We start from the raw sequence: 18645 nt of genomic DNA, 5'->3' as shown, positions 1-18645 counted from the left end.
AAAAGCTAGCTGCAGATACTCCATATAGTAGACTGCCATTTCTGTTGAAAAGGAAAAGCTACTGTGTGGTATGTGCATGTGTGTGCCCACAGGCACGCACGCATGCGCACGTGCACACACACGTGCACACACATGGAGGTCTGTGGGGGAGCATCGAACCATTCCCAGTGGTTACTCCCAGAGAGCAGGACGGGGGGCAGGTGAGGGGCAAAACTGAGCCTTGATTTTACATAGTTCTCAGTTATTTAAACCTGCACCAGCACGTAACAAGTGTGTTCCACGTTCTGGGTGCAGCTGAGGGCCTGTGCTCTGCCCCGGCCCCACCCGGGCCCTGCTCCAGCACCGCACTGCTCCTCCACCGGGCCCGACCCGGCCTCTGGGCTCGGGTCAGTGAGTCTGGGGCAGTGCGGCTTTCCAGGCCCAATACCCCAGCCTCCTGGCCTCAGGGAGCCTCCAGGACCACCCCTGACCCTCCGCCCCACCCACCACCAGTGTGAAGAAAGAGGCAGCCAGAGGCGCGGAGAAAACATCCATCTCAGGATTTATTACAACACGTTGTTTCCAAATACAAAAGAAGGGACAGGACAGGGAGCAGAAAGGTGGTGGCGCTGGGGGAGGTTCTGAGGCAGGGGCAGTGGGCGGCCCAGTCCAGACAGACTGGGAGCCGTGCGGGGGACCAGCCGCCTCTCCTCCGCTGGACTTTCCAGCAAATAATAGGAGGGGGCTGGTCCATTCTGGGGCGCCCCCGATGCCAGAGCACTGGGCCGGGCAGGAGGAGTGGGAGGGACCGGAGAGACTGGAGAGGACTGGGGCCCAGCCCCTCCCAGCCTCGGACAGTGGGTGGAAGTGACCAGGGAGGGGCTTGAGCCCGGTGCCCAGTCCCCAGCACAAGAGGAGGGCAGCCGGGACAGAACCCTCTCCCCGGCGCAGCTGCTCACTTTGGGGTGACCAGTGCCTCAAAAGCAAGAGCCCCCACACGCCCCAGAACAGAAGCCACAAGAGATGCCGCAGCCCTGGAGAAAGGGCAAAGGGAGGGAACGACAGGGGCCGTGGGACCTGCCTCCAGAGTTTTGGGGCCCAACCAGTGGCCCCAGACCACTGTCTCCTGGACAGCACAGGGGTGGGGGCGCGGAGGGGGAGACCAGTGCATCCTCCACACCCAGGGTCACCTCAGAAACCCAACGCGATAGACAGGCGGCAAATTTACATAATCAATAATAATAATAATAATTAACCAATAATAATAAATACTTAAATCTCTAATCCATAGATTGCAAACACAACGATAGCTTATCTTCTTGGGGAACGGGGTAGGGACAGAGGGCACAGGAACAGGACTTTTGCTTAAAGGAGGGATGACAAGGACATAGCGCTGGGGGTCAAAAGAAGAACAAATAGAAAAACAGCCAAAGGGGCAGCAAGGGGTGCAGCTGGGGGGACAGACACCTCCCCCACCCCACCCCCCACTCAGTCCTGCTGGGCCACCATTCCTGCCAAGCCCCTGGCCTCTTCCCCAGGTGACCGGCCCTCACTCCTAGACTCTAGGACTCCTGAAGATCAGGGGACATCTTCTCCTGCCTCCAAGAGCCTCAGGTCCCAGTGACCTGATAGGGTGTGGGGTGGGGGTAGCTGGGGCGTTTCTCCTGCCCTCACCCCCAGGCTGGCCCACCTGAGCCAAAAAGCCACCCAGGGGTGGGGCCTGGCACGTCACCTTGAAGACACTGGGGAGACTTTGGAGGAGAGAGCTCCCCAGGAAAGGGGTGCGCAGGGGGCTTCTCTCCTCCGAGGTCTCCGTGGGGGTCGGGGCAGACAAGGGGGACACCTCCGGCATCTGTTTGTGTCGGGGGTCTTATCTGCCTGGAGATGGCCCTCCCAAAGCTAAGGACCCCCACTCCCTGGAAGCATAAGGGTCTGACAGGCGCTTAACTGCCCCCTGCCTCTGCAAGGCAGCAACCCCTCACTGAGGCCCTCAACCTGCAGGAACAAACCAGAACTCCAGGTCTGGCCTGGGGCCTGGGGCTGGGTGGCGGAAGAGCCCAGAACAAGACCCGAAATCCATCTGCCCTCTCACCAGTGGAGCCGGCCCTGGCAGGCCCAGCTCCTCCCACCTGACACCCCCAGGGGCCATGCCCCCTCCTCCTGCTGTTTCCCCCACCTGGCAGGTGGCGCCAGGGGGCACCAACCACATGGAGGAGAGGGCAGCAGCCTCCTCTGAACAGCCTTGCTGAGCTGTGAACCTAGACTGGGGCAAGAGTGGGGCGCAGCCCTGCGCTGGGGACCCATTATCATCTGACACTCAGCATCCCCTCCACCAAGCCCCTTCCCAGTTCTATACCGAAGCCCCTCTCAACAGCCTAGCCCGTCAGCCCAACGCCCGTCAACCCCCTTGGGGCAACAGGCCTGGGGGACGGGCAGTGGGGGCGCCCTCCATGGCACCAAGACGTGGCACCTCCTCGGCCACACCCCAGCTCCTGGGGACACCTCTCCCACCTATGGCTTTGGTGCAAAGCCCAGAAAGGAGCAGAGGAGGAGGAAGAGGGAGGAGGGGGGCAGGGAGGTTCACCGGCTCAGTTTGTGGCAAATTTTTTTTTCCTTTTTTCCCCTTTTTCTTATGTAAAAAGTGCACGAAAGCTCGGCAGCCTCTTTGCGAGGGTCAGCAGTGTTTCCGGGGGGGGGGCAGGGAGGGGACCCCAGGCCTGGCACCTCAGCTTGCGCCTGAAGGTGGCCTCATATTGCTTAGAAACGTGTGTTTCAGTTTAAATACCAGACAGTAAAAATACAGCTCTGAGGGCCGCCCGCACTGTTGCCAAATCATTGCCAGAATGAACAGCTTAAATAAATAAAAAATCGAAATATTTACTTCTCGATAAAAATCGCAGTAAAACCATTTACCTTTCTTTGCATTATATATAATATATATTTATAGTGGGCCCGGCTGCTGGCGGCCGAGCGGGGCGCCAAGCGGCTCGCGGCGCGGGGTCCCGGCCGCCGTCAGGACACCTCGATGACCTCCACGCTCCCCGAGAAGCTGGCCTGCTTGCCCAGGGCGGCCAGCTCCTCGCCGCGCGCGCGCCCCTCCACCATGCCCTCCTCGAACTCCATCTGGCAGCTGCGGCGCTTGAACTGCGTCTCCGGGGCCGGCTCGTCGGGCCAGCCGGTCCGCGCGTCCCGGGACTCGGCCCTCGCCGCCTCCCGCCGCCGCAGGTCGCCGCCGCCCGCACCCTGCGCGCTCGCCCGGCCGAAGGGCGCAAACCGCGCGCCGCCCGCGCCCTGCGCGCCCTCAGGGCTGAAGCACCACGGCCCGTCCGGCGACGGCGTGCCCGGGGAGTCGAGCGGCGGCGCCCAGCCCCCGGGGCCGGCCGGCTGGCCGGGGCCGGGCAGCCCGGGCGCCGACAGGGCCGAGAGGCCGTGCCGCGGAGTCTGCCGGGTGGCGTCGCCGAAGTTCAGGCCGAGGCCGTGCGCGGGGGAGCGCGCCGGGGAGCCGGCTGGAGGCCGGGGCCGCCGGCGGAGCCGTGGGCGCGCCTCGGGCGCCGCATCCGGGCTGTCGGGGCCGGGCGAGGGCAGGCCCAGCGCGCCCGCCGACGGGCTGTCCAGCTTGCAGAGCTTGGGGGCCTCGCCGGGGTCGGGGGGCCCGGGGTCGTCGGGCCGCCGGCTCGGGGTGTAGGCCGACTTGATGTCCAGCGAGAAGGAGCGCTTGAGGCGGTTGGTGTCCTGGAGGCGGTCAGAGGAGAGGTGCAGGCCGCGCAGGCCCTGCTGCAGTGCGCTGGTGGCCGGGGCGGCAGGGGGCGTGGGGGGTTCCCCGGCGCTGGGCGTGCCCTCCCTGGCTGGGCCGGCCGCGGCACTCCCGGTGGCAGCGCTCTCTGAGGTAGGTGGTGGCAGTGGCGGCAGGGGGGCCGCGGGGCCCGGGAGGGGCTCCGGTGTCCCGGGGTGGGGCGCCCCGTCGCCCTGCAGGGCCGCCAGCAGCTTCAGGCTGCGCTCATACTCCAGCAGCTGGCCCAGGAAGTTGAAGTTGGGCGAAATGGACGGGCGCCGGTCCTTCACGAACCTGGGGGAAAGGCAGCGGGATCGGACAGGGCTTCCTCCAGCCAGGCTGCCCGCCTCACTCTCCCGCGCACTCTCTGCCCGTTCTTGGGCGCACACACGCTGACGTGCAGACTCCCAGTGGGCGGGGCCTGGGCTCATGCCTCCCCCTCCCCCACAGGGCAGCCCAAATTAGGAGGCCCTGACCCAATGCTAGTGGGTGGGGAGGGGCGGGGGGTGAGGCTGTGTCCAGCCACAGGCTGCTGGGCCCAGGGGAAGGGGGGCTACCTGTAGGCGTCGTCTGAGGACATGCCCATGGTCTTCATGATGTAAGCGATGGCGATGGTGGCAGAGCGGGAGATGCCGGCCAGACAGTGGACGATGACTTGGCAGCTGGACAGCTTGGCTTTATCTGGGGGCAAGGGGCCAGCGGGGCCAGGTGAGGGCTGAGACCGCATAGTCCTCCCCTACCCCAGGTCAGGACCCCACCCTCCCGACCACCAACAACCCCAGCTACTTCTCAGGCCTGAGCACCTGTGACGGCAGCGTCTCCCCTGCCTCCTCCAGGCCCTCTTCTCTTGAGGACCCCGCCCCTCCCCAGGAACAGGGCAGGAGGGCGCCCTCCCCTCACCGATGAACTCGATGGACTTGTCCAGCCAGGGCAGCAGCTTTTCACAGTAGTTGTCGTTGATGGGAATGCGCATGAAGCGGCTCTCACAGATGAAGTCCGGCTTGGGGCAGGAGTTGCTGGCGTTGAGGACGTAGCTTATTCCGTTTTGGGTCATCAGATCCTGGAGAGACGGGAGGACGGGCTGGCAGGGGGGGCAGCTGGGGAGGACCTTCAGTCCAGGTGGGGGCCTCGGCCCAGGAGCCCCCTCCCGCTCCCACCAGAGGGCCCGTGGGCCTCCGGTGCTGGGGGGAGGGATGCTGGTGCCTCCTCGAGCCCCGCCCACAGCCCGAGGGAGGCTCCCAGGAATTTCACGGCCGCCAGGGCGGTGCCTATACCCTCTTCCCTCATCACCATTTTTAAAACACGGGATTCTTTCAGCGCTGGCCAGGGGCCCAGTGACATCAGCAGTGTGGCATGCGGGCTCCACCACCGGAGAGGCAGGGAGCTGCTGCTCCACCCAGCCCTGCTGGGCCCTTTCCGAGCCCTGCCCTGTCCTGCGGGGCCCCCTTGGGTCCTCCTGTGCCTCCAACCCAAGCCTCTCCCACATGCCTGCTCCTCTAGCCCATGGGCCTTCAGGTCCCGCCTGCCCCCAGACCAGCCCAGGAGCCTCGGAGCCCCTGCCTCCGCCCCCTCGGAGCCCGGGCTGTGCACACCTTGTTCAGGACGTCCTTCTGAGAGCCCAGGTAGAGGTGAGGCAGGATGCGGGTGAGGCCCACACTGGGCACGGGCAGGCAGGGCTGGGAGAGGCTCATGGGCAGCAGGGTAGCAGGCTTGCCCTCACAGAGGCCAGGGAAGCAGGACGAGAAGGTGGCGAAGCCCCCTGCAGGAGGAGCGGAGGAGACCACGTCAGGCGGGCGGGCCAGTGGGGCAGGAAAGAGCGCCCAGGGCACCCCACCACCACTACGTCTCGGCCACACCCGGCTGGAGCCCCAGCGATCCCACACCAGCTGGCAAGCCTCTGGCCTGAGCACCTGGTCTCAGTGCTGGGTGCTGGAGGGCTGCTGTGGCCACGGCGGGGTGCGTGCTGTGCACATCTACAGCCTGCCCCTACGCCCACATTCCTCCCCACGATAATTAGGGGCCGGCCCCGCTGAGGACGCTGCTGTGATGCCCGTAAATGTTGGGTCAGGGCGGCTGGCCAGTGCAACACACGAAGGGCCCAGGCAGGGGCAGGCTCAGGGGCCACGGGGGTCTTCCTGTTGAGTGTCTGGATCACCAGCCCCTCCATACTCATGGCCTGGGGCCAGGCGGGGCCTTCGCGCCTCTCCCCCTGGGCCGATGCAACCCCTCCCTGCCTGCGGTTGGCTGGGAGCCCCAGGCCAGGCTTGGGCGCCAGGACCGGGAGGCAAGGGCTTCTGTAGCACCCCCCCCCGCCCCCAGGCATGACATCACCACTGGAATTGGCACAGCCTGCAGGGGCATCTGCGCTCCTGTTAGGGCTCCATTCCACTCAGCAGACGGAGAAGCAAAGGCTGGGCTGGGAGCTGGGGACAGTGGGGACAGGGAGCACGCAGTGTGCACAGCGGGCACGCGCTCTACACGTGGCTGGCAGGTGCCCTGCCGCCTTCCCTGCACATCCGAGCCCTGGGCGCGGGTCGGTGGAAGGAGCCCCTCTGCCACTGGAAGGACCAGAGTGGGTCCCCTGGTACATGTGACTCAGTGAGTGACCAAAGGCTCATCACGCCTCCAGCCTCGGTTTCCCTGTCCTGCCTGCCACATGGCACTGCTGTGAGGCTCACAGAAAACAACCAAGAAGACACACTGAGAACGGACCTGCCCACACCCAGTCTGGCTGGGGGACCGCTGACTTGGACCTGCACTGGGCGCCTGGTGGCCGCCCGCTCCTGGTAGGGTGAGGTGAGGCTGCCCGGCAGTGTCCTGGGGCTGACCACACTTCTGGGGACCCAAGCCCAGTGTGCTGCTGTTTCTAGCTCAGTGGACCTGTCCATCGCACGAGACAACTGAGCCAAGGCCTGTCCTGTCCCCCTGGAGGAGGCCAGGTCTCAGGCCCAGGACCCCCACTGCTCTTTCCTGCCCTGGTCCTCAGAAGCAGATGGTGCCAGAGACCTGGCTGATTCCCGAGGACAGGGACTCCTGGTGGCCTCAGCCTCACCCCGGCCCAGCTCAGTGGCCAGTTTGTATGAACCCCCTGAATGCCTGCATGTGCGTCCCTGTGCCCCAGTGAAGGCTTGACTTTGGGGGACCTGGCGATGGGGGACCTCCAGGCTGGAGGAGTGGAGGAGAAGGGGTCCCATCCTCGGGAACCTGCTGGTGGGACAGGGAGACGCCTCGGCTCGCAGGCGCCACACCACCCCTCCAAAGACCCTCCCCATCTCTCTTTCTCTGGCCTGGCCACAGCAGAGGGTAGGCGTGGGGGGAATCCACAGGAACCTCCCCCCAGAGGACAGTCTCTGGGCAGCCTTTGCTGCAATTTCTCAGGTAAGGCCCACCAGGACGCCCCCAGGCAGAGCCGGGCAGCTTGGGGTGCCCCCTACGACCCCTTGTAGATGCCAGGTCCGGCAGGGCCCGAGGCTCCATCCTTCAGTGGTTTCAGGGCTGCCCCAGGCTCTGGGGAGGGGTGGCAAGGGAGGGGCATCCGGGAGGGAATAGTGGCAGCAGTAGGTCCCAGGGCGCCACCCCCATCCCCTGGACATCCCCAAGGGTATCTTTCATCAGGAGGGACAGCCCCCCCGACCCCGCTCCCTCTGTCTCACGGGTCAGGGAGGGTGAGGGAGGGCACACGCAGCTTGCACCCCTCACAGTGGAATCCCCGACTCACAAAGCACGTGCCCCTGTCGGGCCCCGACCCCACGGGTACCCTGTCTGGCCCCCACCCGCCTGCCGGCCGCGGTCACACACCCCACAGCCCCCACTGCCCCTCTGGGTCCCCGAGCCCCAGCAGGGTCCCCACCCACCCTGCATACGGGGGCAGGCCCCGCTGTGGTCTCTAGCCAGGGTCCGAGGGCGGCACTCGTGTGGGACTGGGCTGCGGGGTCCCTGGGGGCGCACCCTTCCCGACGCAGCAGCAACATCACCAGCCCGCATTCCGTAGATGTACCGGGCGGCAGCGGCTCCCTGGCGAGGTCTGCCCGCCACTTAAAGGGCCAGGCTCCCTTTCCCATCCCCGCCCCAGCCAGACGTCACCAGCCCGCAGCTTGGGGGGAGTGGTCACAGCAGCCAGTCTCAGACCCTAGCGCCCTGTGCCCACCACCCTCTTCTGCTTCCCGCAAACCCCCCCTCTCATGGAGAGGAGTCGCCCTTCCCTCCGCTGTGCCATCCTCATCTCCCAGCTCCTCAGCCCCACCCACGAAGGGGTCAGCCCTCGCCTTCTGGCAGCTGCTGAGCCCCCTCCAGAAAGTCACTTCCCCCTTCTGGGTGGGCAGCATCCCTCTCCCCCTCTCAGCCTCGCCTTCCTGTTCTAACTGGTTCAGGGGCTGTGGGCAAGGCCAGGGGCTGTCTCCAAGTCTGGGTCCTGATTTGGTGTCACTATAAACCCTCCTCATACCACTGGGGTCATGACTTCTTCGAGACTTGGCCCTCAGAGAAACAGGGCAAATACTCTAACCTTGCAAGATGGGGCAGCTCGGAGAGGTCAGCGAGCCAGGTGGGGCACAGCCAGGTCTCAGGTGTGTCCTCCTGGTGGATCCTAGCCCAGGCCCGGCCCACCAAGTGCTGGGTAGGGACCCAGACTCCCAGGGAGACAGACTATCAGAGGCGCCGGGATTTCCTGGGCAGCCTGGGAGTGGGGAGGGCACTGCTCTGGAACCCTCTTCTCAGACTCCCAGGAGGGCCTGGTGGTTCCCACTCCTGGCTAGGGTGCACATACACACACACACACACACACACACACACACACACACACACGCTAGGGTTCCCAGCCGGGCCCCGGGAAGGTTCCTGTTCTGCCCAGGACACCTGAAAAAGCCTGGATCTTCTGTCTTCTCCCCAGCCGCTCGGGCCCCAAACTCAACCCAGGGAGCAGTGGTTGAACCGAGAGTCTGCAACTCTGTGGCTTCTGGTTCCCAGAGCTCACACAGATGCACAGAAATCCCACACCCCACCCAGACAAGTGCAGGACCACCAGAAGTGGGACACACACACACACACACACACGGGCAGATCTGACCACTAGACTCCCAGAGCCATGCACTGACACAGACCCTCGGGCCTCGCAGACCCAGATGTGCAGAGCGCTCGGCTGGCACCCAGACACATGTGCAGAGGTGGCAGGCACACTGCACACAGCGCTGACCCACCACCAAGCCTCCTGAACGCTCTCCAGGGCAGGGACCCTGTGGTGCTTCCTCCGAGAGGTCGGCCCCAGCAGCCTGACTAAGACAGAGCCCTGCCCGCAGCCTCTCTCACAGGCTGGGCTGACGGTCTGTGCTCCCACGGAATGCCAGCGCCATGGGGCAGCCTGGTGCCCATCGACCACCCCACTCGTGCCTGTGCACAGTAGCTGCTCAGGGCAGGCACACGGAATGAACCTGGGGGCGTCCCGTCGGCTGTGACGGTGCAGGTGGCACGGTCTTCAGCCCTCCACACCCTCCACCCACCAGTCACAGCCCCAGGCATGCAGAGGCCAGGGGCAGGAGCACCCACAAAGGCCCCAGACCCTGGCGGGTAGGGTGCACATCCCTGGGACTCAGCCACCTCCAGGAGGTGGATTCTCCAGAAGGGCGTCAGCCACTGCCTCCTGAGAGAATCAGGGGGAACCACAGTGCCCCCTGTGTGCCTGCACGTGCCTGTGTGTGCGAGAGCGCGCGTGTATGGGGGCAGGCCAGCCTGCTTTTGGGGAATGGGAAGCCCTGCAGGGACCTCTGCTGGCCCCCAGGCAGCGGTCACCACCAAGCAGTCTGGCACAAGGCCACCTGTGTTCAGCTGGAGCACCAGGGGACCTCCCAGTGAGGGACGGCTTCCGGCTCAGATGGGGGTTCCCGAGGGTGGGGTGGACAGGGAGCTGGGGCAGTGGGGTGGGAGCAGTTCCCAGGGCAGAGCCACATCTTTGCCTACATCCCTCCCCCACCCCCACAGGCAAATGCTGGGGTGTCCCCTGTCCACCTCTTCACCTGCTAGTGGAGGGGGCGGGCCCGTGTTGGAGGGGGTCCTGAAGGGTGGGGGCCCAGGGGAGTGCTGACCCCTGGGAACTCCAGAGCTCTGCGACCCTCCCCAGCGCCCCAGCAGACCCTGGTCTCCAGACTTAGAGACGAAAGCAGAGGTGGGTCCAGAATCCAGACTCCTCAGACGCCCCCCCAGCCCCGTCCAAGCTGACAGTGCGGGAGAAGGTGCCCCGCAGCCCCGGCCTCAGGCCGTCCAACTCACCTGTGAGGATGGCCACGCTGTCGAAGCAGCCGTCCAGCTTACTGAGCAGGATGGAGAGGAAGCTGTCTGCGGCCAGCACGCTGGCGTCCCTGGTGCTCTGGTCATAGACCACCACGTCCTGCGGCTCTGTGGCCTCCACCTGGGGGCCATGAGGGCAGAGGTCAGGGTACTGCCGGCCACCTGCCGGACGCCCCGTCCCCTGCTGCCGCCCACTGCTGCTGGTCAGGTGATGGGGGGGTGGGGGCTGCTGCCACTTCACTGCCTCGAGGGGAGGGCAGGGACCGGCCACACGCCTCCCTGCTCACACCTGGACAGGTACAATCACCCACGGCCACAGAGGGAGGCCCTTGGCACAGGCAGGCACAGTGGACACTTGTCCCCTGTGAGGCCACACTCACACGAGTGAAGGGAGTGGACACGTGTGGGCGTCCACTGTGGGCCAGGCCCGGATGGAGGAGATGCGGGTGAATGTAACAGGGTCCCCAGAACGCACGCGCAGGTGCCCACATGACAGGCGTGCACGGACGCGGCCGAGACAAAGGGAAACACACCCGTCCTCAGGGTCCCTGGGAGGCACATTTCAGGGATTTTGAAGGCAGGGTGCCGGCTCCCCTTCCCTCCCCAGCCAGCGATGGGGAAACTGAGGGCTGCAGCAAGAGGCCCCAGTTCTGCAGAAGCTGGGGTTCCACCTGCCCCCTCCCCCAGTGCCGCCTGGGGGCCAGATGTGGAGCAGCTTTAGCTCCGGGAGCAGCGGGGGGCCCCCGCCCCAGCACTCAGCCTTTAAGCCAGCTGAGCCTCCAGCCCCAGCCGATGATGTCACCGGCAGCCAATGGGATCGCGCTCTGGCCAGGAGTCCTCGCTGGGGGCGATTAATCACCGGATTCCCCTCATTGGAGGCTGCAGGGAGCCAGTCCTGTCCTTGGGGTGGGGGACTTCCCACAGGCAGCCGTCCTACCTGGGTCTGTCACATCCCAGGACACGGGGCAGGGCCTGTGACAGAGCCCCCCACGGCCTCGGGGCCGCCCCCTGTCCCCCTATCCTCCACACTGGAGGTGCCACTGCCTCCCCAGGTCACCGGCCCAGCAGTCCCTCCCCAGGGCTGGACTTGATGCTCCTGGGAGTCGAGACAGGATTGTCCACTGCGAGTGACTCGAGACATTCTTGGGGGGCCACAGAGAATTCTGGGTCACTCAAGACTCCAAAGGGGAAAGAACTGGGGGGCTGCTCTGAGTGAGCCACTTGGTCACCCCTCCTGTCCTCTTCTGAGCCCTCAGCAATCAGAGCGTGTGCCGACCCGGCTGCCTTCCCCTCCACTGCCCCTCTGCCGCCTGCGCCTCCACCCCCGGGCCCTGTGCATGGTCACGCCTTGCTCACCCCTTCGGTACCCCTCTCTGAGCCCCACCTTGTGCGTGGGGAGACCTCCCTGGGGGGCTGAGAGAGGACCCGACAGGGTCAGCAGGCTCCGGGAGGGGGAGGGCCGGGTGGTGACTGTGTCTGGGGAGATGGGTGTCAGCGGGGCCTCCCTGGGGGGAAGCTCAGGGAGGAGGGGTGGGAACTGCCCTACAAGGCCGAGGTGGGGACTGGCTCAGGACATTCTGACCCCGGAGTGGGGTTTGGGTTTGGGTTCGAGGGCAGAGGAAGGGGAGGCTGGTCACGGCGAGGGCCCCTGGTCACCTGACTCTGGAGGTGACGGGAGCCCCAGGGACAGGCAGGGACGGGTGCGGTGGCGGCGGCCGGGTACCTGGCTGCGCACGGCTGGCTGGATGAGCTCGGCGATGGTCACCTTGCCCTGCTGCAGCCGCCGCTTCACCAGTTTGGAGCAGCAGATGTTCACGGAGCTGAGCACGTGCCAGCTGTTGTACTCCACGAAGGACCGGCTGTCGATGACCAGCGGCCCCCCGGGCCCACCCCGCAGCAGGCTGGCCAGCTTCTTGGCATCCATCACCTTCCGGGGGAGCCGGTCCCCGGCCATGGTGGGGCAGTGGGCGGTGGAGAGGGGGACCCCTGAAGTGAGCAGCGGCTGCTCCGACGGCCCGGGGTGTGGCCTAGTGTTCAGAGTGACCGGGCATGGCGCCAGACCTGCAGGGAGAGGCAGACGGTCAGCAGCGCCGCAGGCCCCCAGGGTGGGCACCGGGCCAGTTCCCCGGCGGGGCGGACCTCGGAGGGGCCGGAGGTGGGATCCAAGGGCCCAGGACGTTTGAGCCTGACGCGCCCACAGGGTCCCTTCCTCCCTCAGGGAATCGACGTCCCCTCTGGCTCTTCTATGCAAGTCCAGCCCCCTAACATCTGAGGTGAGGGAGCTGGAATCTGCGACCACGGAGCTGGAAGGGCCTCAGGAGGGTCCCGTCCAGCCCTGCCCCATCCAGGTCATGGTGCCAGCCGCTCAGCAGGACGTGGCAAGGCGGAGGCAAGGGTCTCGGCTTGTGCTGGGCTGGAGAGGCAGGACAAGGCTTGAGGGTCCCTTCCCTGGCCCCCGTCACTCATTCCAGAACACTGCACTCTGCCCCGCTGCTCCTGTCATCCCGTCCCTGAGAGGCAGCCCTCTCCGCTCTCTGACCTCCACATCTTCCCGATCCCCAGGACCCCGGGCAAGGCAGGGGTCTGAACATGCCCCTTGCCCTCCCTGGCACACCCTCTGTCTCTGACCCCACACAGCCCAATGGAGCCGTAAGCCGATAATCTGGACCGGACAGATACGGGGGTTGGGGCTGCCTCCACAATTTGACAGGCTCCTAGAGGTGGATGGCCAGGCACTGGAGGGGGCTCAGGAGTGGAGTGGGGCTCCTTTGCCACCATCGTGTGCTCACGCCTGCTGCACAAAGTGTCGGGGCTGGTGTCTGTCTCCTGCAGGGGCGTGTTGCACACTCACAGATTGTGGGTGGGCATACAGCAGGGTGCTCCAGGCACAGCAGAGGCTTGGGGCCTAGGGGGAACCTTCTAGGGGCTGGTAGATCCTAGGATGCAGTGGGGTGGGGGCGCCCCAGGATGAAGGTCAACATGGGTGACCCGTATCTAGGACCTCAGGGGTGCTGGGACCCTCGGCATGGCCTCTCAGGGCCCTGGGGCTGAGGGGTGCGTGGAGGGAGCAGGACGTGGGTGGGAACACAGGGACTCCAGAGCCGTGGGCGGAAGCCCCTCCTGCAGGTTTGGTGTCAAGCCTCTGCCACCCCCGCCCCGCCTGCCAGACGCCATCTGCCTTGTCACCTGCCAGGACCGGCCCTTCGCTAGGCCCACCCAAGCCTCACAGCCCCCAGGAGGCACGCAGCTTCATGATGAGGAGATTGCCTTAAAGATGGGGAAACTGAGGCTCAGGGAACGGGTGGGACAAACCGATGTCACACCAAGGAGGTGGACAGAACCCAAGGTCCCGAGCAGCTGCCATTCAGTCAGGGTCTTCCCTCCACCACGTCCCACCCAGCTTGGGGTGGGGGAGGCTGGGAGACGGGGTACCCCCAGGGCTCACAGAAAGGTCACCCCTCAGCAAGCCCCCAACCTGCAGCCGCAGAGGGTGTGGGGGTGAGGCAGCCTGAGGACACTGGGGACAACAGTGGCAGCCGCCACGGTTTCTGGACCACCCCCTGGTGAGCTCCGGGCTGGGGGGTGATGGTGGAGCTCACAGAGAAGCCCCAGACAGGTGTGGACGGTATCCGCCTGGGGTGGGCAGCCTCGGGCCGAGCTGGCACCAAGGGAAGTCAGGGGGTGGAGCCTGGTGGTCCCATTCACAGACACCCCCTCCCAGGCTGGCGCTCAGGGCTCCTCCACTGTGGGGGCAGGAGCTGGGGTGCAGCCGGGGCTGCTGCCCCTCCTGAGGGCCATACCAGGCCAGTTTAACAGCAAAAGGGCCCGCTGAGGGGGGCTCCCCGACTGCTGAGGGGGTACCCCCTGCTGAGTGGGGTCCTCCCTGTTAAGGGGGGGTCCCTGCCTGCTGAGGGGAGTCTTCCCTGTTGAGGGTGGTATCCGCCTGCATGCTAAGAGGTCCCCGATTTGATTCCCACACAAGCCGTTTTGGAAGCTTCTCCTGAGCTCTAAGTGGAACCTTGTCAAGGCCGTCAGGCCACGGCCACCAGGTCCCCTCCCGCACGCAGCTCCTGCAGGCCTGCACAGAGCCTCCCACCCTTGGACGTGGGGCCAGAAGCCCAGCTCACAGGCCCAGGACCCTGAGAGGGACGCAGTGGCGCGGGGCATCGTCGCCCAGAGGGTCTTGCCCTGCGCCCCTCGTCTCAACGTCCTCATCCATTATGTGGGGCCGATTATCTCCCACCTGAAAACCACAGAGGCCAAACAACTTCAGAGCAGGGACAAGGTCAGGGGCTGGAGACAGAGGCCTTCACCCTCCAGCAGCTGCCCAGTGTGTATACTGCCCTCCAGTCCTGAACCTGCCCGAGGAGGAACTGGGGCATGGAGGGGTGCCCGCTCCACAGACGGGAGTGGAGGCTGGAGGAGGGGCAGGGAGGCAGCTAGGGCCGAGAGCACCGGCAAGGAGGCGAGACCCAGGGGGGGGGGTGGGGGCAGAACAGGCCGGCCCGGCTGCAGGGCAAGGGGCAGAGGGCAGGGGATGAAGGGTGGGAACTGGGCCACAGGCCCAGTACCTGGTCTCAACCCCTGCCTGCCAAGGAACCCTGCGCTCGGCCCTATTAACCACTACAGTATTGTTATGTGCAGCCGAGGGGGACTCATTAGCAAGTTAGCACCTCCGTCATCGCCATGGCAACAGCAGAGGTGCCAGGCAACCGCTGCTCCTGCGGCAGCAGCCACCGCGCAGGCTGGCTCTGCAGAGCGGCAGGTCCCCCTCCTCACTCGCTCCCACCCCTTCCCACCCCTGCAGGTGCCCAGTAGCTGGGGCCTGGGATGACCCCCAGCCAGGCCCCCACAAGGCCCCAGCCGGCGGGTGGATGGACTCCTCCAGGCCCCTCCTCTCTCTGCTCCACCTGGCCCTAGCCTTCCTCTCCGGCAGTGTGCACGTGCATAGGCTCCCACCCCTCGAGGCCTTCTCCGCCTTCTCTGAATGGCCAAGGTCTGGCCAGAGGCCCCCCCTCCTGCAGGAGACCTGTTGCACTGAGCTGGCCTCCTGGGAGCCCATCCTCACCCACAGGGCCTCCTTGGACCTAAAGCTCCTGGGGGCAGACCCCTTACCTGTCGCCTCCCGAATGTGCTGTGAATCAGGGCCCAGAGCTGGGGGAGTGGAGAAGCTCAGGATGGATCAGTGGGGCTAGAACAGGCCAGGTGGGCACAGCGGAAACAGATTTGTTCGGTCTTGGGCTTCCCTGCTTTCGGGGACCTACCCCAGCTCAGCCCTGACCCATTCCTGGGATCTGAGGGGGACAGTACCCACCACCTTGTGCGAGACCAGGTGCAGGTGGGAGGGAGGCAAGCCCCGTTCATCTCCTCAATCAAAGAGCTCTGAGCCAAGGAGACAGCGGTTCCCAGTCCACAGGCAGAGGAGGCCCCTCCCCGCCCCAGGTGGGTGTAGCCTAGGGGGCCACAGGCAGCCCCTTCCCCAGGAGGCCAAGTACACGGCGCAGCCTGGCTCCCGTGCTGCGTGCACACTGCTGTGCATGCTGGGACATGTCCCTTTGCACGCTGACCACACAGGCCCAGTGCTCACCTCTTTCCCACAATTCCCCCCCGGTGTGTGCAGTTATTCACACACAAATGTGTATGCACATGGATGTCGTCACCGGAGACACCCATCCTCACCGTCTGCATGCCAAATCCCCCCAAATCCCAGGACACCCAAGTCCTGGGTGCCAGCTCCAGGACCTCCTCGTGCGGTTGGCTCCCAGGGCCTCCACGAGGCACACCCGTGTCCCTGAGCACGTGCACGGCCAGAAAACTCCCAACTGCCGGCACCCTCCCCACGGTGCCTTCTGCTTAGCATCTAGGGACGGGGAACTCACTACCTCCAGAGACGGCTGTCAGGACCGTCAGCCACAGGAGGACAGGGACTGTGGCTCTCACTGTGTGTGTCCCCAGCCCAAGTAGTGCCTAGCGGACTCTCAGCAAGAGCTGACAGTGGAGGAACCCAAGAGGCTGAGATGTCCCGCTCATGGTGACCCAGGGCACCTCCGGAGGCAGAAACTGCCCCACTGTGAGGCCAGGAGAGAGTCTGGTGGGGGGCGACCTCTAGGAGGCAGGGGGCCCGAGGGCTCACACCAGGTCAGCCCACTTTACCCTCATCTACTCTCATCAGGGACCCCTAAATGCTCTGGCCACTGCTCCCCTCTCAGCTCCCTGGAGTGAGTGGGACAGGACCCTGGCTGGCCTGCACTCAGCCCTGGCTGGACCAACAATGGCAAGGCCACCCAGAGCCAGCCCGGCCTGGGGAGGCCGTGGGCCTGGGAGACAGTGGGGTGGGGGCCCTGCCCCCTCAGTTCCCAGGGGTCTGGGCTGAGCTTGCGGTAGGAGGGGGCTTGGCACAGGGGTCCTAGAACGGGCAGCTCAGAAGGCTACAAACCTATGTTTCCTCTGTTCCTGCCTGGCTTGTTCCAGCCCCACTGATCCGCACGACTTCTGTGGGCGACTGTCCCCCAAGCTACACACCCCGACCAGCCCAGGGCATCTACCGGTCGCTGCCCCAAGCGGTCCAGGCAGAAGGGGCCTCGGCTCACGCAGTCCCGGTGGACAGCCTGACCCACGTCTCTCTTGCTGTGGCCTTGCCCCTCCCTCTCCTTTCCCTACGAGCTGCACATCCAGGGATGCAGCCAGGACACCCTCGGGCTTCCCCCAACCCCAGCCCAGGGCCCCTTGGCCTCTGTCCAGTTGAAACTTCTGGGCTCTGAGGTCAGCCTCAACCCAGGAAGAGACGGAATGCTGGAAGGGTCCTGGAGCAGAGAACAACTTCAAGCATCCTTCTGCATCTCTAGTCACAGAATTCTGCTCCCAGAGGCAGCCTCTGGGCCCAGGAGCCTTCCCAAGGGCTGAGGGCAGTAGGGGACTAGAACCTGCCCAGCAACTCTCCCAGGGCCCTAGGCCGACTGCAGCAGGAGTTATTTCAGTCAGACTTCAAGATGAACTCCCAGCTCCTGGTCACATGATCTGTCCATCCTTGGCGGGTGTTTATTAACCATCTGAGGCACCAATGCACAGGACATCTGTCCTCCCTGGGGTGGGGGGGCACTGGATGCTACATTCATTTCCTTGGCTGCTCTGGGAGCAAGAAGGTCTGAGAGAGGCGACGGAGAGTGTGCAGACCCCCAGGGCAGAAGGCACAGAGCAGAAAGAACACTGCTCCCCTGGCCTGCAGCACCCCCCTCCCCACCTCCCGCATAACAAGAACACTGCAGACGCGACACTAGATCCTGCCGCCTCTCCTCCACCCCACGGAGTCCCCTCACCCCGTCACTGCAGCACCAGCCCCCAACTCCCCGCAGCAGAGGCCAGTCCCTGTTTGCAGCAGGAAGTCAGAAGGCAAATTCTCCCAGAAGGGATGACCCGGTGGGGCTGGGCCCATTGTTGCCCCCTCCCCTCCAGGCCAGACTATTAGGGACCCCCCCCCTCCCCCAGGTGGGCAGAGAGGCCGAGGGAGGCTGGTCGCACTCAGCCTGGCACCGCCAGCCCCTCCCCCAGCACCCGCGGCCGCCTCTGCAGCAGGCTCGCTGGCGATGGTCTTTATTCCGCAGAGGCCAGCTGAGCACCGAGGTGGGGGTGCGCGTGGCGGCCCAGCCAGACCAGGGAGATTGGTCTGCAGTCTCTCCCCGCCGGACACGGACTGGGCCCTTTCCTGAGCCTCCCACAGGCCAAAGGCCCTCCGCTCCCTTGGCCAAGGCCTCTGCATCCCCCGCCCGGCCCGGGGCAGGACCACCTTCCCCAATTCTGGGCCCCAAAGGGGCGCCGTCCGGGGCATCTGGGGCTAGCGCAGAGGCTCGGACAGACACGTCCACGCCGGAGCTCAGACGGCCGGCCCTCCGGGGTCCTCATTCATGCCCCTCCCCCCACAAAACGAGAAGGAATTGCGGGAGAAAGGCGGCCAGGTGTGGGCCGGGCCGGGGTCCGCGGGGCGCTGCGGGAGGCAGGGGAACGCGGGCCGGCGCGGGGCGTCCCCGCGAGCCGGGCTGGGGGCCGCGGCCGCCCACCCCTGGGCCGCCGCCTCCTCCCGGGCGCCCGCCGGGCGCAGCCCCCCGAGCGCTCCCGTCGCGGCGCCCCGGCCGGCCGAGCGGGCCCCCTCCCGCCTGCGCCCGCTCACCTCGCTGCCCTCGCTCGCGCTCGCCGGGGGCGCACCGGGACCCGCGCCGCGCTCAGCGCGCCCGCTCGGCCGCGCCGCCCATGGGCCCGGCGGGGGCCCGCGCAGCCGGGCGGGGGCCGGGGGACGCGCGCGCTCGGGCCGGGGCGCGCGCACTGCGGGCGGACACGCGCGCTCGCGGCCGCATCCCACCCGCGGCTCGCGGGCGCGGCCGGGCGGGGGCTCGGCGTCGGGCGGGGGCGCGGGCCGGCTCGGCCGCCGCTCGGCCGCGAGTGACAGGCCCGGGCGGAGGGCGGGGCGCGGGGGATGAGGTCATGCCGGGCGAAAAAAGCCCCTGACGTCACCTGCAGCCAATCAGCGCGCGCGGCTCGGGGGCGGGTGACGTCAGCGGGCCCGGCTCGGGGCGCAGATTAGAGGCGGCGGCCGCGGGGGGGCCGGGCTCGCCGTCCTCCGC

The 18645-nt window shown here is 66.1% G+C and overlaps 1 protein-coding gene across 3 annotated transcripts; it reads right to left on the bottom strand.

Moving 5' to 3' along the window:
• Positions 1-529: 529 nt before the first annotated feature.
• Positions 530-18397, bottom strand: DUSP8 (dual specificity phosphatase 8). Of its 3 annotated transcripts, XM_058526055.1 has the most exons (7): positions 18195-18397; positions 11754-12091; positions 10013-10151; positions 5344-5510; positions 4652-4811; positions 4309-4432; positions 530-4045 (listed from the first exon to the last, which is right to left on the bottom strand). In XM_058526055.1, exons 2-7 carry the CDS (start codon positions 11982-11984, stop codon positions 2992-2994), a joined length of 1875 nt encoding a protein of 624 aa, XP_058382038.1. In that variant the 5' UTR covers positions 11985-12091; positions 18195-18397; the 3' UTR covers positions 530-2991. The 3 variants fall into 3 exon arrangements, with proteins under 3 accessions (XP_058382038.1, XP_058382039.1, XP_058382041.1); XM_058526056.1 differs by lacking the exons at positions 11754-12091; positions 18195-18397 and adding an exon at positions 10411-11000; XM_058526058.1 differs by lacking the exons at positions 10013-10151; positions 11754-12091; positions 18195-18397 and adding an exon at positions 7606-7929.
• Between the last annotated feature and the right edge of the window lie 248 nt (positions 18398-18645).

Source organism: Diceros bicornis, chromosome 31 (genome assembly GCF_020826845.1).
Source record: "Diceros bicornis minor isolate mBicDic1 chromosome 31, mDicBic1.mat.cur, whole genome shotgun sequence".
Classification (NCBI taxonomy): domain Eukaryota; kingdom Metazoa; phylum Chordata; class Mammalia; order Perissodactyla; family Rhinocerotidae; genus Diceros; species Diceros bicornis.
Note: the sequence above shows the minus strand (reverse complement) of the source record. Positions and strands in the feature narration are given on the sequence as shown.

Excerpts from the sequence above, each read along its gene's own strand:
- DUSP8 (XM_058526055.1), bottom strand. The coding sequence starts at position 11,984 with ATGGCCGGGGACCGGCTCCCCCGGAAGGTGATGGATGCCAAGAAGCTG. Across the intron at positions 10,152-11,753 it reads AGCCAGCCGTGCGCAGCCAG|GTGGAGGCCACAGAGCCGCA; the intron begins GTACCCGGCCGC and ends CATGGCCCCCAG. Across the intron at positions 4,046-4,308 it reads TCCTCAGACGACGCCTACAG|GTTCGTGAAGGACCGGCGCC; the intron begins GTAGCCCCCCTT and ends CCTTTCCCCCAG.